This window comes from Pseudomyrmex gracilis, unplaced genomic scaffold (assembly GCF_002006095.1).
Source record: "Pseudomyrmex gracilis isolate BER0280 unplaced genomic scaffold, ASM200609v1 scaffold_34, whole genome shotgun sequence".
NCBI classification, from domain to species: Eukaryota; Metazoa; Arthropoda; class Insecta; order Hymenoptera; family Formicidae; genus Pseudomyrmex; species Pseudomyrmex gracilis.
This window is the reverse complement of record NW_018020618.1, coordinates 283,321-306,881: the sequence shown is the minus strand read 5'-3', so window position 1 is coordinate 306,881 and position 23,561 is coordinate 283,321. Positions and strand designations below refer to the sequence as shown.

Below are 23,561 nucleotides of genomic sequence, written 5' to 3'. Positions count from 1 at the left end.
TGCTCTTTCTCTTTCATGAGGAAATACATTTATTGATAATTAAAATTATATAAGAGTATAAAATGTTAAATAAAAAATAACTAAAAGTGTTTATAAAATTACATTATTCTTTTAAGTATAATATTGTAAGATAAAAGTCCAAGTCTCGGCTGACCAGAAATGTAAAAAAGAGACTATGGAATCTGATCTCATTACAAATACTGATAAAACTTAAACTAAAAATTGAAGTGGAAAATAATCGTATAATCTTCTTTGTTCTTCTTTTAAATTATTATATTCTCGCCAATTCACCATAATAGGCTGTACAAGCTGTAAATCTCCCATTAAATATATTTTGCTCAATTTCCACTGCACCGTACCGTCCAGCTAACATAGTCATCTGTAATATTGTTTGTGTTTGATCACTTACACAAGATAAAACACATGTCATCTTTTGATCATAAGTATAAAAATTATTTACCTGTAAGGGATCTGAATTCTTGGGCAAATAATATGCCACGTGATCGGTTATTTTTCTAGCTGCTTCAAAAACACCTTTTCCGCCAACAAAAGGCAAGATACTTTCAAGATCAAATACTTTTTGTTTTTTGTAATCAAGACCGCCCCAAGGTGGACTTAAAAATACAACATCCGCGATCAAAGATGGTGCTAACTTCAGAAAATCCCCAATAATGAATTCTATTCTATCTTCCACGCCATAAATTCTTGCATTATGTCGAGCATTTTCTATTTTATTGGGGTCGATGTCTATTGCAATCACTATAAAAAATAAATTAATAAAATGTAGTTTTACTCTTTAAATATTTATAGAAAAAATGTACATACCTCTTTCACATGTAAATGCAAATTGAATGCTATTGCTGCCAGCACCGCAAAATGCATCAATGATAGTATCACATCTACATCTCTTTGCTATGTTTTTTGCTATTTCTTCAGGTGTTACGGAATACCAGCTCTCTACAAAAAGAGTACATTATTTATTTTCTTAGACAAAAATGGTTATCTTTTTTTAAGAAATATAAAATGCATATAAAATTTTAGAGAATATAGGTATATCGGTGCTGGCATTGTGATGCTAGCCTAACTGAAACACTAGGTTTACATTTTGCAGCTCTATATAAAAGTACATTAAGAGAATATAAAACATAATGTTGGAACTAGCAAACCTCACTTGTGCAAGAGACAAAATAAATAAAATCAAATACATACCATGGTCTAGTTTAATTCCTTCATCATATTTGCTAAATAAACCATGCCGTCTGATATAAAACTTAAATAGCCTCCGATCATTAGCTATTTCTTTTGGAATGGTTTTGTTTTGTTTTCTGAACTGCTTCTTCTTTTTTTTCTTTTGCATGTTTCTTACACTATCTTCATCATCAGAACTAGATGTAATTTGTGTTTTTGTATAGGAACCCTTATCATTGTGCTGTACATTGTCTGAGGGTACTGACAGTGAATCATAAGATAAATATTTTCTCAACTGTAATTAAAAATACTTTGTTAAATATTATGCTCAGCATAATTAAAGCATGGCATATCTAAGAATATATGTCAGTTCTAAATTAAACTTATAACTATATCTCCATTCAATAAATTTTAAAATAATAAAATAATTGTTCTTATAAATTACAAAATAGTTTGTTCACTTATTTATTTATGAATTTATTTTTGCTTTATTATTTGATTTTTACTAAAATACTAACTACTTTTTAAATAAATTGATTTATAAACTAAAACTGTGATCAACGTAACCTCATTGAATGTAGAACATATAAGATGGACACTGGCTCTAGTGCGCGTTAAACATATAATAAAACATAAAAAAATAAAGTATAAAGATGGAATGATGTTTCGAATCATTTGTAGCGCTACTTTCTAGCGGCTCCTGCATACAGAAAACGCGGCAACGTTCAGCACGCGGCAAAACACGCTTGAATCGAGTTTAACATTTTACGCGCAGCGGAAGTTGATGTATCTAAAGAAAAGGGAGATGTTGATTGGTTACCGTATAACTCACGTGTTATTCTCTAGTTATTGCGTCCTATTGGCAGGAACTATGTGATCTGCAAAGGCTGCATTCGAGGAACGCACTATCAGCGCTATTGCATCATTTTCTTTGTTTTATATCTGATGAGCGATAAAAATAGAATAACAGCGCATATAACGTGCTCCCTGAATGCAACTAAACAACGAATCAACACGTTACATATGACAACGCAATAGTCATCCAGCATTTTGCTCTTACGGAAAGACAGCATATTGATTGGCTATTGTGTCGCGTAATTTTCTATGAGCGTAACGCGTTGAAGCGTCTGTAGAAGTTCTTAAGCCTTGCACGAACCAATCATAGTTCTATGTAGTGCAACTCAAGCTGCGTTCCGATATTCACAAGCAGTACTAAAGATATATAATTTTCACATGCTATAGATTTCCAGTATTGGCAGGGAGTATTGGAACGAAGCCTTAATATAGTCAAAAAAAAAAAAAACCTATAAATTTTTAGTACTAACGACGAATTTTTAAACGCAACTATTAGATTGAAACTGCATGTACGCTCTGTTTAATGAGTGAATATCCTCGGTCTGAGCATAAGAAAACCAAAACGGTTAAAGTAGGGACAGCGTTGCGCACGGAATACTCATTGTGTGAAAGCTAAAGGCGATTTTTGGCAATCATATGGTATAATCATATACCAAAGTGTTCCAAACCTATAGTTCGAGTGATTTCAAATTATAGTTTGGTACACTTTGATATATGTACCATATGATCGCCAAACATCGCCTTAAGATTGTAGAGTATGAGGCTTTTTGATAAAAGCATACGCAAAACAGATGATTTTCCGCTCCGATATTTTCTTATTGAACAGAGTGCTACAAATTTTTCGAAACATCATTGACTGCAAAATTCAGCGTTTTGTATATAGAATAAAATATAGAATAAAACTTCAAAATAATGTTTCAAATTATTGTAGCAATACTTTGACCACAGCTTGAAACGTTTAAGCACGTGAGTTCCTAAAATATATTTACCACGTGGTCAACATGTGATCACAAATCTATTGATTTTTTCGTTCATGCAATGTGATGTTCTTACTATTGAATTGGCTTTTGCTCCTCACACACAGGGGCGTGCGCCATATATGCAAAGAAGAAGATCTTACTATTGAATAATCATATCGAAACAGCAAATTTGGAACTTTGTTTAGGAATAAATTTTACCTCAGCTGTATCTTCGATGATTTTTTCTCCTGCGTCCTTTAGTATGTCGACATCACTGGATTTCACATTTCTCACATTTTTCCGTTTTATTTCTGTTATGAATTGGGAATACTTAAGCCCATTTGAGGTATATCGCCTGATATTGCGTTTTCGGTAAACAACTTCGCCTTGCATATTTCTTTGGTTTTCGTTTTCAATGATTGCGCCGTAATTCATTTGCCAAAAAGCTTTTTTCACACTTTCTAAGCCATCGCTACTCGATTCGTCTTCTTCGAAGTCCACTGAGCAACTAACAGGACAAAAGTGACTAAAAGTACAAAAAAGTTCAAAAAAAGTGACTGTAGCTGTAAAGCACAGTGACTGCGAGAAGGATAGAAAAATAGAAAGAATGTGACGAATAGAAGAATAGAAAGCATGTGACGAATAGAAGAATAGAAAGAATGTGATGAATAGAAGAAAAAACTACCTTTTTATCTAAAGAATTTACATTAAATTAAAATATATATATTACGAAAAAAGCTATAATAGTTAATTTATAACGTCATTAATTATTATTAAGATAAACAATTACACCTTGTTCAATGAGAGAATATTTTTGGAGTGAACGAACACTCGTCTGTTTCCCGCGTATACCCTACCATATCAGAAACCGTATGGGGGGGGGGAGCAAACCCGGCATTTAACTCTCTCCTAAAGAGGCAAGTTTTTTTCACAAATTGTGTTTTTTATCTTGAAACAAGTTTGAAATGGTTAACAAATTAAATCATACATCTATTCGTGAAAATTTTCTGTACAGCGAAACCTTTCTGTAAAACTCATAATTTTTGGAACGGAAAAATTGCTCCGCCCTCCCCTAAAAAAAAATCCTGCGGACCCTCATGCCAGAAACCTTCCGTACTCCATCATTGACTGCCAGCAAATAACTTGTGCGCAACACTATCTCTACTTTATCTTTTACTGCTCCTCTGCGCTAACAAAGAGGATATTCTCTCATTGAACAGAGTGTAGAAAGCAAAAATCATCGTTATTTCTGGACTGTATTCGGAGAACGTGCCATCTACGCTTACATCATTCTATCGCTCATTAGATATCAAACAAAGAGAATTAAACAAGAACACTGATAGCGCGCTTCCCAAACATAGCTCTTATCAAATCGATTATTAATGACACTGTGAGATATACTCTTAGTTTTCACAAAAATTATTTTACTACACTAAAAACAATAAAAACAAAATGATAAGAAAAATCAGAGGAAAATAAATATATAAAATAAAAAATGGGAGATCAAAAATTGAGAAAACAATAAAAGAACAAGACAAAAAAATATTATAATTCTATATCTAATCAAAGGTTGAGATTAAAGCTCCTAAACACTCACGACTATCATATCTGGCAGCATAGTTGTTATAAATGAAAACGAGAAAAAGAATTCATTACTACTACTAACCTCAGTTGATGAACGTTTTGAACATCTTCATAAAGTTTATCTCCAGTAGAAGAGTCTTGTTCATTACTAATAACAGAAGCTATTGTTTCTTTTTTGGTAATTTCTAGCTGATTTTCATGTATTTTTTCGTCAGCATCATTATCTTCAATCAATTCTTTTGCTCTTATTGCTAAGTTTTTCAGAAGTGTACCTACTGAGGTCAAAATTCTCTTTTCTGCTTTTTTCTCTTCTTTGGATTTTGAGTTCTTTTTTCCTTTTTTTATACTAACTGTGCTTTTATCATCTTGTTTTATAAGATCTATGTCTTTATCATCTTTCCATATATCTGTCTCATATTTGTCTGAAACTTGTAAACATATTTTATTAGGTTCTAAATACGTTTCATTTTCATTCTCTTGGGTTTCATCAAATGAGTCAAATGACATAGGAAGTTCAATAGAGTTATCAGGATAATCTATACAATTAATACCATCTATATTGTGCTCTCTTTGATAATTTGCTATGAATATTTCATAATGTTTTTGATATTGTGTATGAAAATTTTCTTTCCATAGATACTGCCAACACTTTTCACTATCTTCCATAGTAAATTCGTTCTCCTGATCAGAACTGCTACTAGTTATACTACTTTCGATGGAACTAGTAACGGAAGTGATGAGACTAAACGAATGAACAGAATTAGAATCACAACTAGAACTAGTTAACGTCATTTTAGTAACGTTTGTCATGGAATCGGAAGTTGCGTTTGTCTTTGCTATTGAGCCATTAATAGAATCGCATCTTGTTAATAATCTTTCATCTTCTGCATTAGATTGTTGATTATAAGTCTCTTCTATACTGAGTGGACTCAGAGGATTCCAACCATCGCCATTCTCTTGCAGTATCTCAAAATTAATAATTTTTTTCCTATTTTCTTCTGCATCCTTATCGCTACTCTCTTGTCTGCTCATTTGTTCAAATAAAAAACTATTGGAAGAAGATATTGCTGCTGGCTTTAACTCGTCATTCAAATTATTCTGAATGAAAGTGCCTGCAAAGTTAGAATTATCGCAATTCTTGTGCGTTTGATTTGGAAAACATGTATTTTGTTCAAAATAATTTTCTACGACTTCTACTTCATCAATTTCCATATCCTGTGACTTTTTATCTTCTATCGAATTATTCTGAAAATAATCAGGGATATAATCCGTGTATTTTTCGAGCCAAGATTTCCATATTATTTGCTCTCCATTCTTGCCCCAAAACTTTCCCCATTCTGTATCCATTTCACTTTTATTACTTCCGCAAAACGCGGAATAAGGATAAGTGTAAGAATCAGACTCAAATTGCATATAAGAGGTGAGATCCTTTTCATGTGTTTCCTTATTTGATATAGTAGTACTATCTGATAAACTTTGCACCATGGATTCCTTGTCACCTAATATAAATAACATAAATTTAGTACAACTTGTTCTTTTAAAGTAAATAGATCACAATTTGAGAATTGATGACAAAATACAAACTACCTGATATATGTTTATATTCAGTTGCATCTACACTTTCATAATTATTTTCTATCATAGTTTCTGTGGTTTGAAAAGTTTTTCCATAAGATGCTACAAGATTCTGTATACTTTTTGCCTCATGCTGATCGTGATATTCAGATAGGTCTGCACCAGAATCAGACTGATGCAGACCAAGCTTCTGAGTCAGGGAATGTGCAGCGGGCCAGTGAGCTGAATCACGTACAGAATCATGTTCATCTGTAGAGTAATAGTTATCTGTGTGAGATGCACTGCAATAACAGCTTACTGGTTCTTCCTATATCAAAGAATTAACAATTAATTTATCACAGTAAGACCAAATAATGATAGTTTCTATTTGCTATACTTTATACATATATTAGTGAATGAAAAGCTATCATACATCATGTTTTTCTATAGATTGTGTCTCTATCCCTGATCCCTTGCCAATATCCACCATCTCACCCACACAGTCCCCATCAATATCTTCCCCTTCACTAGCATCTTCAGAAGCTAAAATTGTGCGAGTTTCAGAAGTCCTTGACAGAATAATAGATCAATAGCAGAAAAATCAAGAAAACTGATTAATGTATTAATTATTAATATATTAATAATTTAGGTCTGTATTACAAAAAATTCAATGATAGTTTATGGTTAGATATAATAAATTAAAACAATGGTTTACTTTAAAGAAGAGAAAAAAAGATAAAGATACTTGTGCTTAGCTTTCAAATAGATCTATTAGAACTACATGTCAAAGAACTTTTCACATTCTAAACAATGTTCAAAACAAACATTGAATTTTTATCTTCTATTTACAAGTTAGAAAAATTCAACAAAATAATATCAATTATGTTTACATAACAATGCTAATCTGGTTTAGTAACAAACATTCTGTGTTGAATTGAACAATCACATTGATTGATTGGCTCAATTGACCAATACGATTGGGTTTTCTTTCTTATTGACTTCTGTATATAGAACTCTATGAAATCCATTAATAACAAGAGACAAGAAGAATGCAAAGTAAAAAGTTAAATAGTGAAAAGTTTTAAATGAAATATGATCAATTATCAAAAACAAAAAAAAAACATAAGAAAGAATTAGCCAAAGTTCATAAATAAAAAAAAGATAGTTAATAAATCTATTGTTTTCCAACATAAATGTTTTCTAAACACTGAAGTGAGTCCAGTATAATATAGTTATTATCTCTACCACATGTTATTTCTCTTATTTTGTAATAATATAATATATTTTGTAATAATGTAATATATATTATTACAATTCAAAAATTTTGTAATATTTATTCATAAATAAAGATTATCAAAGATTGTCAGTTTTAAAGCTCTTATATTTATGTTATAAATTTTGTTTTCCTATTTTGGTTTCTTTGGTACATAAACAACAGCTTAGCAACAATTTTATTTTGTTTAAGAGATTATAATTTATAAAACGGAAAAATGTTGAAAAGATTAACTGAAAATCTAACATGACCTATTCATTATTAAAGAGTAAGTGTCAAGGTTAAATCACATTTTACACTAATCAATAAATGTCTTAATTTATCGTGGAGTTTCGTATGGTCAATTATTATAGCCAATTATATATGTGAACACTGTTGGTATATTGTTTTGCAAACATTGCTGAGAAAGTTAACGTACTTATAAGTGAGCAAACATATTCACCGGATATATAATCTGCTGCACAGACAACAAATGTAATCGTCTGGATCAGACGAGTTTTTATCCGCGATGTAGATTTCGGCTAAAGCCTCCCAATGCTTATCGCACATTCCGAAAGCAGAATCTTCTCGGTTTACGTTACAGACGATTGTCACAAATACCGCATGTCTCACCCCGAATTTTCACGACCACCGCGAAAAAACAATCCGCCAAATCCTTTTACCATGCAGCATCGCGTGGTTGTTCACTTCCTGACAGGTTTGCCACAAAGTGAGGGATTTCGTCCATAGGGATACAGAAAAATTAACTAATCACGCAGCCACTGGCTTTTGATATTCACTGCCAGTATTGAAATCTATCGCCGGTATAGTCGGTAACTTGTATTTAAGATTGTCTCATGTTTGTCTTCAAGTAGTCTGTATAGCCAATGAGACAGTTCATAAAAAACATTTTAAGATAACTTAAGTTATCTTAATATATAACATAAAATATAAAATTAATTGTAAATGTCAACCGTAGATTATTTTCCAGGTTTAAATCTCGCGTGTTCATAAAATATTTATTAATATATATAAAAATAAATTATCGACTGTATCGAGTAATAAGCCCCTTGCACAATGGACGGAATAACGATAGCGATAGAAATAATACCAGTTGTAAAGAGTTTATATTTATAAATAACGGTAGGAACAGCGAAATCTAACATAAAAAATTACACATGTATCAATGCAAATCAGAAAAACAGAATAAGCAATAGCGATAAAATTTCCGACGAGTTGGAATTCTGTGTCTAAAACTGTGTTATTTCATCGCTATCGCTATTCCTTCCATTGTGCAAGAGGCTATAGGTTTCTCTCGAATGTGTATATGTGATACCAGAGAGAAACCTGAGAGCAGCCAGGTCCATAAGGCCCGAATTCATAGTCGTCTCTCAGATCTCAGATCTCAGATCTCAAGAGAAAGAGAAAGAGAGAGAGAAAAAGAGAGGGAAAGAGATGAGATCTGAATCTGAGATCTGAGAGACGACTATGAATTCGGGCCTAAGAGAATTTGTAATCACTTTTCCGCCCCGTAAACTAGCGCATGTCCACGGGTGGTACACATTGGAACTACGCAGCCAGTCCACGAGCGACACGTCGGTACGTGCGATATGTCTATATTGTAGTTCCATTGTGCACCACTTGTGCGCTTGTTTACGGGTCGATGAAGCTATCGCAGAAACTCTTATGGGCCTGGCTGCTCTCGGTCTTCTCTCTGGTGATACGGACGTGGAACGTGCTGTCATCTACATAAGATACAGCAGACACCATTTATATACACACAATTTTGGTACTTTACAATTATTAGAGAGAATATGCAATATATTTACTTAAAAATCTTGTTTTAAATATATACTTTCTATTAATTATTAATATGTATTGGTGTGCAAATAAATCATGCAACCAGATAAAACAAATTTAACTAAAGTTCTAAAATGAAATATATTTCTAACACAAATCTCTGTGCAGAGACATTATGAAATCATTAAACTTTAGCCTATTACAATCCAGCATGTTATAATTTTCGAAAGATAAACACAAAAATACACGAGTGTAATACCCGACAGATAACGCTATCTTGCGGGATGCTGCGAAATTCTGCATGCGTGAACAGAGCAATGGCGTAGGCGGTGTGTATGTGTATGTGTGTGATCCATGATAAATTAATTTTTATTGCTTCGCGGTTGGGAAAGAGGGAGAGCGCGCGTGTGCGGCTCTTTCTATTGGTTGCTGATCGGGTACCTCCCACTTCGTACAATGGGGCTCTCTCCGGCTTTATTTTGCACAACGACGATGATAGAACGGCATACCATTTGTCTCGTCTTAAGACGAAGCAAAACAAACGAAGGAACCAATTGCAATATTGCCGCGGAGATTGCAAATTGCATGCGTCGGCGGGAGTCTGGCGATAATAGGATGCGAATATTTTATGCGAAACTGCACAGATATACCACTTTGCTGATTTTATACGAATCACTAAGTCACACGTGATTGAATTTGTTTATTCCTCGTGCGAATTTTACGATTGATCAAACCGTTAGAGTGATATATTATAATATTTTGAAAACCATAAAAATCAACATGTATCTCACTAATTGTAATCATTAATAAAATTAGAATCGTGAAACATTTTGCACATAGTAAAGTCAGTAATGTAATAATTAACTTCAACTGTAACTTCAATTGTACACATCAATGTTACTGATTATTTACCCGAATATAAACAAATTAGATACATGCAAAAATCTACTTCTTTATATATGTACACGTATATATAAATTTTATATGCATATCATAAAAACGTCATTTATCTCTAAAAAAATATTTGTGCATAAGCAAGTGACGAGCCGAATTTACTCGTTCGAGCATTGAAGTCACTGACACTATCATGTGTTGAAATCACCAGAGACAGACGGCGACGCACGCTTATTCGTACTTTACTTTTTTTCTCTCTTATCTCAGCAAAGTATAATTAGATATATCTATTATTTATTATACGCTTCAAATATCCGATTTATCGTGTGAGATTAGCTCTCACAATTCTGTTAACTCTGATTCTTATAATAGCTCGTTAACGTTACATAATGAAAGCAATAAAATTTATCGATGCGCCAGGAAAAAAGTTGCACATAGATTTCATAATAAACAGTATATTTTGAAAACTCTGTGATATAATGGACATTTATTTTTCTGGATCTCTGTGTTATAATACATATTCTGGAAAATCGTGGAAACACGTTGATTAATTTACGACTTATTTAGTAATCATTTATTTGCGGGTTGAACCTACACCGCGCTACAGCGCGATTGCGTTTACTTGAAGCTACACGCTTGCAGTAGCTGGTTGCAGTAGAGCGCACAAAAAAAAAGATACGGAGGCAATAAAGTATTCTAATATACGACGTTGTAGCGCTTTCTTGGATCGCACTTACGAGGTGGCTAACTGTTATAGTTACACAAACCACCGTTAAATGTACGTTACGCGCCTGTCTGTTTACAACAATTCTTGAATCTATTATTTTTGCTTTTTTAGTTAATTTAATTTACTTGATACTATACAACAAGAAGAATTTAACGCTCCAATATAGTACTTTCTCTTACTCGAATTTTCCAGGTAGAAATATCTTGTGACAACACGCGACAAGTCGATGCTGTTCTTCACTACTGAAAAATCGTGACTGAAAGTGTATTTGCGCTCATAAATAATTTTGCATTTTTCATAAGAATTGTACAAGCTTAGAAAAGAAAATAAAACTGTGTTTCGCGAATAATCTGCGTGGGTTTACCGCTGGAATGAGCAAAAGAAAAGCTGAAACTGAATGCATAGGACTGTAAGGGAAAGACAGCGTGTATACATACGATATGTCTCTTTGGTCGCGAGAGATTTGCGACTCCTTGCGAGAGGAGCAGGTTGATGGTGAGGACAAGAGACGAACGCGGATAGACGGCTAGGGACAAAGTACGAAACGAACAGCTGGAATGACGGAGAGAAACAGGCGCGCGAACGAGCGAGAGGGAAGCAGCTGGCGGACCGTGTGTTACCTCCACCGTGCGCGATGCAGAGACGGATGCTGCGCCGAGGCGGATCGAGAGGGAGAAATAAAGAGAGAAAGAGAGAAATGGGGTGGGAGATCGAGAGGGATACGCGGATAGAAGGAGCGAGAGCGCGAGAGTGATCGGTCCGCGAGGTGCAAGAAAGACGGCGAGAGAAGGCCGCGGTAGTCCTTCTCGGCTGGCTAGGTGAGATAAGGACGAGGCGGACAAACGGACTGACGAAGGTGCCTAAGGTAGGGGATACTCAGTCTCGCGGCCACGTGCTACACGAGCGCACGCCCCGAGCCGGCCGGCGGTCCAGCCAGCCAGCCAGCTAGCTACGAATACCGTCCTCTTCTTCGTCGCCCCCGTATCATCCCGTGTTACCTCCCGTTCCTCGCGCGTTCGTCCGTCGTCTCTTTTTGTTAGACGGAAACCGTCGAAAAGTAGTTTCGCGCGATGTAGTTTCGAGCGCGAGCGAGCAGCACGCGATCGGTGGTGGTTCCTTCAACATGCTCCGGGACGCAGAACACGCGCGGTGAGAGGAATCGAAGAAAAGATTGAGAAAACACTCAAACACATATTTGTGAGTTATCGATCAATGATACTGTGAGGTTTTTCCAGCGAATAATCACGTTTCCTCTCTTTACTGGAGGAGATATATTTTCAACTGTTACGAGTGCGCTTCGACGTCGTGTTAGACGAATGGTTTGGTGAAATGACGTTTTATTGCGACGAGGACGATCGCAAACTATTTGACAACACAGTGCGTAGATGAGGAACAGTGCGTCGTGTGTGTTTTCCGTGTTGGGAAAAGGCGTGTGACGATATGACGTGCGCTGTCACGGTAGACTGACGGCGCTGTCATAGGCGCGACAGTGCACAAGACTAGACGGAGGGTGTAACGAAACGAAGAGGGATAAACGGAGGCGTAGAAGAGAAATTGCACACAGGTGTGTACCGAGATACTTAGATACTTTTCCACACAGTAGCTCTCTGAGTTTTTTTTTTCTCAATGTCAGAGTCCCAGGCATTTTACTGCAGCGCGGCAACAATAAGCAGTGTGTGCGTAAGTGCACTGAGTTTTGCAGCAATCAATGTTAATGTAAAAATGTTGCACAAAAAAACAGAGCAATGCTTTGCAGTAAAATACCGTCTTCTGACAAGAAGTCAGCGAATCGACCGCGTAACATCAAAATACTTTACATTTATCAGCTTTGAATGAATATTATTGTGTATATCTCTCACGTGTAAGATTTGTCATTTTGTACATATATCACACAGGATGTTTATCACTTGAATAAATTAATTTATTATAATCTAGTCACACATTCACAAAATTTAAATTCATAAAGTAAGACTATCGAAGACTTATCTATCTAATTATCTAAATTGTATAACTTTATGAGTCTGTGCGTAAGATACTCTTCACCCTGCAAATTCGCATATAAAAATAGCCAGTCGAAATAGACTTCGAATGTTTGCAAATTAATAACACGCGTCCGGAGCAAGATCGACGGCCGATACACGAAAAATCAATTCGAGCCTCGCACGGTAGTTACGATTAATTTGTCACGGCACAAGTGCGAGAGGAGGCATGAGAGAGAGAGAGAGAGAGAGAGAGAGAGAGAAAAAAAAAAGAAAAAGATTTCGATTGACTGCAGCCGAAACCGTATGATATCCATGTGACGTGCCGCTCATAACCGGTTCATCAAAGTTGCAGTTCGCTCGTCATTCATTAGCTGCCACACGACTTGGCAGCAATCGAAATGTTCGTCTGATGAAAAAGAGAAACAGCAAAAAAAAAAAAAAAGAACGATGGACGATGCTTCTGACGCGAGTGTGTTTCATCTTTCAATCATTATTATTGCGAAGACGAGCGGAGGACGCGATCACAGTGCGCGTCTGCCACATGGAGAAAAAATATTATTACCGAACGCAATCGAATCATTAATAGCACAGCGAAATAAGTGGCTTTCGCAAAGCAAAAGGAACCAGAAAAACAATAAATTAGCGAAGACAAATTAGCGACACGACGACGAAATCATCACGGGAGGTCGTTAGAAATTTGCCAGATATTACCGCAGAATAAATTTGCCTGTCTCGAAAGGTATTTTGGTATGTTGGACTTTCACGGATTATACGTGCCATTATACACTAGCGTTCGTAGATACACAGCGAGATGTCACAAAATGTGAAAAGAGAGTTTATACACTATTCTTATAATTAGTTTCGGACTCCAGATGAAGTGATTAATTTCAGACTGTCGATTTCCAACGAGCAAACTTTGACCCGCGGCTAATGCTTTAAAACACGTTTCTGTGCGGCAGAAACATTCTTAAGCGTCAAATGTCAAATCACATAGTCGCCACGACGGACAAATTACTGTCGACACGCATTTAATGGTGTCTGTGCCACATGCGCGTGGTACCATTATCTCTTACGGTCGTGTCTAATTATACACGCTTTAATACTCTAATTATTTTACGAATCAAACCCACGACCGATATTATGTGCGACAACAAAACTCGCTACGGCCGCAATAAAATTATCCGAGCCATCGTTTACGCAAAACCACTTGTTATTGTGGTACAACAATTTCTTGTTCTCACTGTTTTTCAGGACTTGGGGGAAACATGTCGCGATTCGCGTAAATATCCGAGACGTGTAAAATCTCTCTGTGTTGCACAATGACAGTCAAAACATATATCGGCGATGACAGTAATATAATAAGTTTTAAGTGTAAACAAGAGAATGGCGTCGATTAATGAAATATACGCTTGTGGATTCGCAACTCGACAACGTAAAAAGGGAAAACCGCGATCATCACCGACGGTCAATCGCCACCGTTGGCCATCATTGTCGTCATCGTCGTCGTCGTCGTCGTCGTAACTCGAGGACGCGTGTTTATCACCGCGTTACAATTGCGTTACGTGTTAATCCATGAAAACAAGGATTTATCGGAGTCGGAGCGGAGGCGAGACGGCGATGTTATTCAGCGGAACCGGTCTTCCGCGGTCATACATAGCTTTCTTAATTAATTTGTCATTAGTCGAGAGAGAGAGAGAGAAAGAGAGAGAAAGAGACAGACAAACAGACAGACAGACAGAGAAACGACATGTAATAAAATTTATCGGTAATCGCAACATTGCCGCGCAACGTGTCTTTTCTTTGTCGCGAAATTGCGTCGATTACATATTTTAGTCCCGATATTTAATGCACGCACGAGAGCAATTACGCGCGCTTATATCGCTCTCTCGCAAAAGCAGTCGTTTTATTCGCGTATTGTGACGATTTCTTGATTGCCGCTTGAATAGGAGGGAGTCGTATCATTTCTGCATCGGATAGTAATTATTATCGTAGGTCACGCGGAATGCGACCCCACGTTACAAACTATAATGATGAATTATATAAACGGGAATTCCTCGTGAGTTTAACACCAAAGGTTACTGGTTACGTCCAATAGGGTATATTCTGCGAAGATTTCTAGAGATATACTCTTTAAACGAGAGACGGGCGCACACAGTGTATAAAGGATTAAATTTTTAGCTATCAAACATAAAGATTAGCCTTTTGGTTAACGACGTGACGGACTATAGACTTTTACGCGAGTATCTCTTTTGTTTAGGAAGGTTAGACTGTGCACGACGCGAAAGATTGAGAAGATACATGATAAATCTGTGGTTTTGTGTGCCAGCACGACTTTTATGTTTCGTGGCATGTTGCTAATTGTAATAATTATACTCGACAAAGTTGTGAGTTGTGTGTTATTCTCGACATGTCATTCCGCAATTGCATGCAGCAAGTATGGTTGAATGTAATACAACTGCACAGGTTATTCAACAAGATTCGCACTCTTGTTATACAATATTGCTAGAAAAAAAAACTTTAGAGAAAAGAGTTTTCTTGATTTATTGTTAGGTGTAAAGCGTCTCTCGTATGCACTTTGTGACAACTTCGAAACAATTACACAATTTGGTGAATAAAATTGTATGAATTGTGTTTGCTTATTGATTAGTGTACGTTGTATATATTAGTACAGGTGTAATACGTACATATTAGATCGCCTTCACTTGTTCGATATACGTTGCTGTAACTTTGTAGCGTCGTAACATGTTACAATTCAACTTTCATATCGCGCCACCATAAATTCGCGATATTTAACGCAATCATACGTTTCACCTATAATCCATGAATATCTGAAATCTCGTACATAATCTTCGCTGCTATAGATTCTCGCGCTCTCTATGAGAGCGTGTTGCAAGTATGTGCCGATAATACTGCACGCGATCGCGCATAGATTGACTGTGGCCGTGCCAATTACTGCGTTCCTAATCGTGGCTTTGTGAATGGACTGAGAAAATCCCGGTGCGTATCCTCAATTAACATTTACTTTCGAATCGCTCGGGTGAGCAAAATACGCAGCTACACTAGATTGATTCTCCAGACTACCGATCGTTAAACGAACGCGCATTACGATCGTTCTTATACTTTTCGAATTATTTTATAACACACAAATATCGACTCGCTCGACGTATTTACGACGTTAGCCGTTTCGTCTCGAGTTGTAAGCACGGCCGACGCTACGTGTGTGTGAGTTTCTCTCTCCCCCCGACAAATTGAAATTAAATCTCGCGGTAATCAGAAGCGCGCCGGCTGGAGTTCCCACGTGGGGCACGGGACGAAAATTAATACGTGGCAGCCTCTGTAATTAGCTCTCGTATTTATGCGTCCCTCGCAGGGCGGGCTGCGTTAACATGGTAATGGCGTTACATCGTTGTAAACACGACATGTTATCTCGAGCCGATACAAACCTGGGGGGCCTCAAGGGAGAGAACACTCGCCGATCGCGATATTTCGGTGGAACTGCGTTTCTCCTGCCTTCGCGCCTGCGACTCGCCGCCGCGCGCTCGTTTTCTGAAATAATTATTATGCACCGGCGCTGATACGCCAGCTTTGCGCGCCTATTCGCCGTAAAAACGTCGTTTTAATAGTGGGAGATAACCGTTAAGCGTATATTCGGGTGTTCCGTTGCTGTCTCGGGGAGAGAGACGCACTTGTACGCAACACAAATATCTTGTCTCACTCAATGTATTAGTGAATGAAAATCGAGAGAAAGAAAAGAAGGATATTATCGTCGAATTTACATAAAATATGTGACACACAAAAGAGAAAAAAAGTAGAAGTATATACACAGAGATGTAAAAAAAACTCTAATAAAACTAAAATACTTATTAATTCTACTATTAATAAAAATGAAATGTTAGACATTGATTTTTCTCAGTGACACATCTACAATTATATTTCTGTATTTATTTGAAACTAAAAAAAATTACACGTATTGTCATGTATATGTTTCAGTGATAAACGCGGTGACACGAAAAAGTACGCAAAATGTTGATTACTTACGTCACACGGAAGGAGGGTAGGTTGGGTTACATCAGACTAGGACGACTGACAGCAAGGAATTAAAGCGCGTCGAATGGACGATTTGTCGGCGGGATTGGTAGGGAGCGGATCCATCTCGGTTGCGACGGGTGTTGGTATTATTGCCAACACGACATCCGCCACCCCAGGGTGGTGGACGCCTACGTCGACGATCACCTCGGCAGCGGCCAATACCGACGTGGTGAGACTTCCTTTCTGTTTATCTGTTCAATTATAGATCCGCAATATGAATGAACCTTCCTTTGAGGTTTTTTCATCTAAAAGCAATGACTATATTTCACCGCCGAATATGTCGCAGTAAACAATATAATGTAACAAAAACATATTACTACGCGCTTACATTTTACGCTTATTATTGTTAGTACGAAAGAGCACTTGCTCAATATTCGTCGACTGAAATAATACCCGTACATCGTACACAGGACGGAGGGAGTTTCGCGTGTCACATGGCATTTACGATCTTTCTTTTATTCGAATATATGATATTTCTGTGGCATTTAGTGTTTAATCACGGACCTCCGCGGTTCAATTAACTTACCGTGTTTTTCATGAATCGGACTGAAAGCGCGCACAGAAAATAGCGCGAGTTTATACGCTCGCGCTGTAGACGATTGGTATTTACGCGGACATTGGATTATTCTTCGCTAAATTACATTGAAACCTGAAAATAACGGAATTGAGAGAACGACACAGAGAACCTTCTCCTACTCCGAAATATAGGAGGAGCGTGTCACTCGTTTTCGTAATGTAAAAAGAGAAACACATTACGTGGCCATCTCTGCTCTTTTACCGAACGTCGCTCGTGACGACGCTTAATGAGACAATCTTCGCGTGAGAGAGACGTGTGGGTGGGCGATGGAAAGGATTCAGACCGACAATGATGCAGAGAAACCGGCGATGTAGATTATTTGTAAATATGCGAGAAGAAGCGCGGCACGGACCGGAGGGAGCAGCGCGTTATTTTGTTCCCGTCGATGTGTGGCGGTCTGTGGCCGTCGGGGATTAGAACTGAGGTGACACAGCCGCGTCATCTGTTGGACGTTTAACCTTTTTTGCCTCCTACCTCGGGCTGCACGTCGTTGCTCTTTCGCCGTCATTTCCGTGAGAAGTCATCAGCCGCGCATACGTTCCCAAGTTAATGAGATCGAAAGTCGTTTTCAAATACTTGCGCGCGCTGCTGCTGCGAGTCCGTGATGCGTCTCAGCGCTTACGTATAGATCGGTAGAAATCGGTTCGCGTTAAAATTATTTGTAAATATCCGTTGATTAATTTCACCTCTTTCAGACTAAACGCTCGAAAAGTAGCGTTCGTCTCTCTGCACGTTTACCAGTACCGATACGTCTCCCGTCTTTACGTTTACCAGTACCGATATTATGTAATGTAATTTGTCAGTATCATGTCGAAATATTTCACACTGCAGATCGCTAAGTGAAAATCTCTACGCGTTCGATCGCATAATTATTTTGTAACCGAAACGAATTCGCGCAACAGATCAAAATATTAATTACCTGTAACAATAGTTTACAATAATTATTACTCTCATTTTACTCAAATATTTACGAACAAACGCGCTCTAATTGACCGCGCGACGACGCTCGCGCGCGTTGTGATCAGTTCCGATCATTTCTGCTCGCGCGATCAATTTCTTCTCGCCGCGTTACGAAAGAGCAGCGACCGCTCAAGCACAGGCCGTTACCTTAGTTCACCCTTTTCGTGTGGGAATCGAGTCCGCGCGAGTCACATCCTCGCTCTTTGCCCGCGCGCACAATCCGCACGCTCACCCGCTCGAGTCCACGCCGCGCTTCCATACACTCACGCTACACACACGTCATCTCTCCCCTCGTCCCGCGCCTTTCTCGCGACGTCCAAGCGTATCCAAGCCGCGGCGGACGATGCTGTGCAGTCCGGTAATGACTGGCTAACTAGGTTTTAATAGGAACGCGGTCTCTCTTTCTCGGGCAAAACCGCCGCGCGCGCTTCTCGCCAATCGTTGCGCGCGAGAAACGGTCCTTTTTTTTTCCTCTCGCACAACGTCATTGTCGAGGAAGATCTTCTTCGCGGAACAGGTGTGCGCAATACGCGCGCGAATCAGCTGCAATCGAAATATTCGACGACAGATTTTACGGTTGGGAATTTCTAATTTACACATATAGCTGAATAGTTTTTTAAAAAATTTTTCGATGTTGAAATTGCAAATGTGTAGTTGGACACCAAAAGATGAAGAAAGATAAATTTTTTCTCCGATAAACGAGTTATCCGCAAGCGACTATAATGTGCGCACAAATTGCAAACTGGTCGGTCATATAAAACCAGCTTATAGGTTGAGAAAAAATTGTGTTATATACGTCACATTTTCCATAACGATCAGTTTGGTACGTACAAAAACTAATTCGTATAAACATTTGTTTATTCAAACTTGTCTTGATTTTTTGAAACTACGATTATAAGTATCGAAAACGCGCGTTATAATGTAAAATATTGTAAGCAATCATATTTTCCAATAACACGTATCATTCTCTCTGTCACATCTACATTCTATCACAATACTTTTGGTTGTTCTTGCATTTTGAGAGCGCGTGTATATTAGACCGGGATCGAGAAACCTTTTCGTGATTGGCAGACATTGTACGTGGATCAGACGCGATTGTCGAGCACATTCTGAACGCGTCCTCGGGTCCGGAGCGTAACCACATGTCGCATCTTTTTGTTGCAGATGAATCAGCTCTGTAGAGTTTGCGGAGAGCCGGCCGCGGGTTTTCACTTCGGGGCCTTCACGTGCGAAGGCTGCAAGGTCAGTATCTTCGCGCCGCCATTCTTCTACGGCTATTCATCCATATCGTTTATTCTCTCGTAACAAAACGGAAGAGAAAAGAAGAAAAAGAAGACAAAGAAAAAGAATGAGACGGACAGTGGCGACCTACGATCATTACGTTTCTCGCGAAGCGCGATATTTACGTCTGGGAGAAATTACGTAGATTGCGTAGAATCGCGCGCGTCGAGACAAAGAACAACATTATCGCGGACGCGACTTGCCCTTTGTAAACCTCTCGCGTCGTTGGTCGTTGCGCGATGCAAAGCGTATCCTCGTGTAAAAATAACAATCGGAGTCGTCGGTAATTTACCGTTAAATTAAAAATCATTGCACGCGTTGCGGAACAAGTTTCGTGCGCGCGTCGTTGCGTTTAAGAAGTTTAATTATGTCTCCACTAGCATCAGAGTCTCTTCGTCTCGCGGACTTTCGACGACTAAATCTAGCTTTTTGCTAATTAAGTGTTCATTTCAATGCGCGTCTCTAATAGAGCAAAAGTGCAAGTTGTTTATTCGCTGACCGAAGCATGTCTGTTTCGCTTTCTGTTGCACAGTCCTTCTTCGGACGTACCTACAACAATCTGGGCAGCATCTCCGAGTGCAAGAATGGCGGCGTCTGCGTGATCAACAAAAAGAATCGCACCGCCTGCAAGGCGTGTCGCTTGCGGAAGTGCCTGATGGTGGGCATGTCCAAGTCCGGCTCGCGTTACGGCCGGCGCTCCAATTGGTTCAAGATACACTGTCTGCTGCAAGAGCAGTCGCACCAGGCGCAAAATCGCTTGATCAAAGATCCCAAGTCCGCGTACGAAAAGGCATTCGGCCCGTTGGACGTTGCAAATAACAACAACAACAACAACAACACCGAGAATGTCAGTAATACTAGCGCGGGCAACATTGTTGGTATCGTCACCACGGCGACCACCACGGCGAACAGTTACCATCATCACTTGCACCATCATCATCCGGACCGATTGCCCAAACGAGAGGACAGTGCGCTCAGGCCGCCGGACATGCCAGTGCAGCTGAGATCACCGGAAATCCCACCGAGGACCAGTCAGGACGCGATCCTCAGGCCCGGAGATATTCCGAGAGGTCCGCACGAACTGCTCAGGCCCGAAGTCTCGAGGTTTCCCATGTGGCGAGGCCCGCCGTTGTTTCATCCGGCGCTGACGCATATGCAGTTGCTGAACACGCCGTTTTTCCCGTTCCAACAGCGCTTTATCGTACCTTACATGAATCAAGTGGGTCCGCCGCAGATGGTCGCCGGCTTGTCGAGCTCGTCCAGCGAGAGTGTAAGTCCACGATCGACACCATCGCCGACGAAGAGAAGCGAAGAGAATCGGGAGTGTCGCGAGATCGATCGCGACGTTGCTGAACGGGATCGATGCCCGAGGGGTGGGTCGATAGAAGTCGCGTACGACAAGAGCGTGGCGTTCCTGCGATCTCTCGGACCGGTACAAGAGGAACCGATGGACCTCAGCATGAAGGAGACACGAACAGACGGACAGGAGGTGGACGCCGGTAGCTTGGCAGAGGAGGAGGAGGATAGATCGAGCGGCAGCGAGGAAACCGAACTCCTGCAGGACACCGGTCCGCCTCTGGACCTCACCCGGAAGACATGACCTCGGATGCAAGACGGTGCTCAATAGGTGCTCAATAGAAACTCGATCCGACTGGATCGTTGCCGGTATTGTTCAGCATTCTCAAGGATGACCTGAAGAAGTGTCGTCGAGCAATGGTAGTTGGCTGGTAGTAGTCTCCGGCTGAAAAGAAAGAAATAAACAAGTGAAAAAGTGACAAAAGACGAAAAAAAAATGCTAAGGAAGAAAAAAAGAACGTGCAAATTATGAAAAAAGAGAGAATAAGGCAGAAAAAAGAGTGAGAAAAAATACATTGTAATAACGTGGTGAGAGAAGGCCAGGTGTCAAAGATGCTTTGGAACATAAGAGAAACAAGAAGATGATCCAGGAACAAAAAGAAGTAGCCAAATACGATTATGTTGGGATGACATGTGAAAAAAACGAGAGGAGGAAAAGAACAGAGTTAAAAAATAGCCGGAGACGCTGAAGGAAAGGAAGAAGTACCGCACGTATTAGCCAGCCGGCTTTACGATCGATGTTCGTCCGATCGATGAAAATTGCTCAAGCCTTTCGGTATTAGTCGACACACAGTCTCTTTTGCTCGTCCCGTGCGGCAACAGGTGTACGTTGACGTTCTCTCTCTCTCGTCGGGGAGAGAAACGTGTGACAGAACAATTGTGCCTTAATAAGCGGTGCCTTGGAAAGTGCGCCGAAATGAACCGCCGGTGATAGTTTAATGTTAACCGATATATTATAAATATTCGCTGATGGCCAGTGAGTGCTTCGCGCCGACGAATCATTTGGTAATACTCGAACCCCGCACGGGGTTCCATTTCCGTCCGTACGCCAAAATGTCGGCTCATCGAGTTTGATGTGATATAACTCGGACGTCGGATATAAATTGTGATTTCGCGAATGCCAAGTACTTTTAGCGTAACTTATATATTTTTCGAAACTCTTTTCGGACAGACAGGAATCACACGAACGCGCGAAGAAGACATTGCGATCGTGCCGATCCGCTCAAGTACAAAAAAAAGAAGAGAAAATGTGCGGTAGCCACGATCAGACGATGTGCGCAGACGACGCGGACATCGTGTCCGAGTCAGGAGTGCGAAGTTGAATAAAGAATATTATATACCCGAATATGATTGCCTTGCTCGCCAGTTCATTAAATCCCTTCAACGTTCATCAATCCTCGATATCTCGCGCGAGTACTTACTTACTACACCGTCCCAAACTCTCGAAAAGATATTCGATTACTTTCGTCTCGGCGCGTCTTTCACATTCCACGTCGCGCCGCTACGGACGCGCCGCGTTATACATGCGCGCGCGTATAGACGCGTATCATCGTACCTGCAATGTTATTTATCTAGCAATAAATTTGTCCGGTTTGATATACTACGCAAAACACGTTTCCCCGATAGTTTCGCGCCGACGATGCGACGCTTAGCGGGGAAGAATAATGCGAGATTCTTATCCCAAGTCGAAAACGCATGACAATAAATTTTCTTAAAAGTTCAGCAATAAACACGCGAGTATATCGATCGTAAGATTTTCTCCTCCTAAGGTCGCTCGACTAGGTCAGCCGGAGTTCCGTGGTAAAAAAAAACGCTTCTCGAAGGAGACGGCCGCTTGACGAGCGCACGAGCGACGTACTTAACTACGCACTAGGAAGTGCGTGCTTCTTGCGCGCGGAAGTTTTATTGCTAATTACGTTTACTCTGCAAAGTCTTCGCGAGGCGGTTTTCCGTCGCCGCGTAACATCTTCTCGCGCATAGATCTCCCGTAATTTATGAATATTCGTGTCGCCGGTAGGACCCGCGCCGCGGAGAGATCACGGTCGGATTCGCGACTGTTTTGTAGAAATTTATCTTGCAGAGAAGAGTTTTCACTCGTCTTGGAACGTTTCTATTTTGATTTACAGGTACAGCTTAATTATCTACAAAATGTTAATTTTGAAAATTTTATTATAATAATATAACGCATGCTGTGTGTGTGTGTGTGTGTGTGTGTAGAAGATAGTCTTGAAGACAAGCTGACTTCAACATTAGACAAACACATATCGAACACTTTACGCTGCAGTAAACTATACTGGACAGTAAAATATTAATAGATATTTGTTCAGATTTTGCGTAGCAGCTTTGTGCGTAGACTCGCGAGTAATCGCAAAAGATTATATATATTCTCGAAGTTAAATCAAGACATAATAAGTCTGAAAAAACACGAATTGTGCAAAGCAAAATATGCAAGTCTGATAAAATCCGTGTAAAGTTTGTCGGCTTGCGCGAGTTCCGACACGAG

At 39.3% G+C, this 23,561-nt stretch overlaps 2 protein-coding genes across 5 annotated transcripts; one reads left to right on the top strand and one right to left on the bottom strand.

Moving 5' to 3' along the window:
• Window positions 1-70: 70 nt before the first annotated feature.
• Window positions 71-8,152, bottom strand: LOC109852739 (trimethylguanosine synthase). Of its 3 annotated transcripts, none has more exons than XM_020424178.1 (9): window positions 7,856-8,152; window positions 6,574-6,709; window positions 6,171-6,468; window positions 4,669-6,085; window positions 3,222-3,528; window positions 1,210-1,483; window positions 826-957; window positions 461-759; window positions 71-379 (listed from the first exon to the last, which is right to left on the bottom strand). In XM_020424178.1, exons 1-9 carry the CDS (start codon window positions 7,960-7,962, stop codon window positions 272-274), a joined length of 3,078 nt encoding a protein of 1,025 aa, XP_020279767.1. In that variant the 5' UTR covers window positions 7,963-8,152; the 3' UTR covers window positions 71-271. The 3 variants fall into 3 exon arrangements, with proteins under 3 accessions (XP_020279767.1, XP_020279768.1, XP_020279769.1); XM_020424179.1 differs by having other exon boundaries at window positions 6,174-6,468; XM_020424180.1 differs by having other exon boundaries at window positions 3,222-3,510; window positions 7,856-8,151.
• A 3,595-nt stretch (window positions 8,153-11,747) lies between these two features.
• LOC109852742 lies at window positions 11,748-21,320 on the top strand. 2 transcript variants are annotated; one of them, XM_020424181.1, is made up of 4 exons: window positions 11,748-12,377; window positions 16,786-17,053; window positions 19,586-19,663; window positions 20,235-21,320. In XM_020424181.1, the coding sequence occupies exons 2-4, from the start codon at window positions 16,907-16,909 to the stop codon at window positions 21,300-21,302; spliced, it is 1,293 nt and encodes a 430-aa protein (XP_020279770.1). In that variant the 5' UTR covers window positions 11,748-12,377; window positions 16,786-16,906; the 3' UTR covers window positions 21,303-21,320. The 2 variants fall into 2 exon arrangements, with proteins under 2 accessions (XP_020279770.1, XP_020279771.1); XM_020424182.1 differs by lacking the exon at window positions 16,786-17,053.
• The last annotated feature ends 2,241 nt before the right edge of the window (window positions 21,321-23,561 follow it).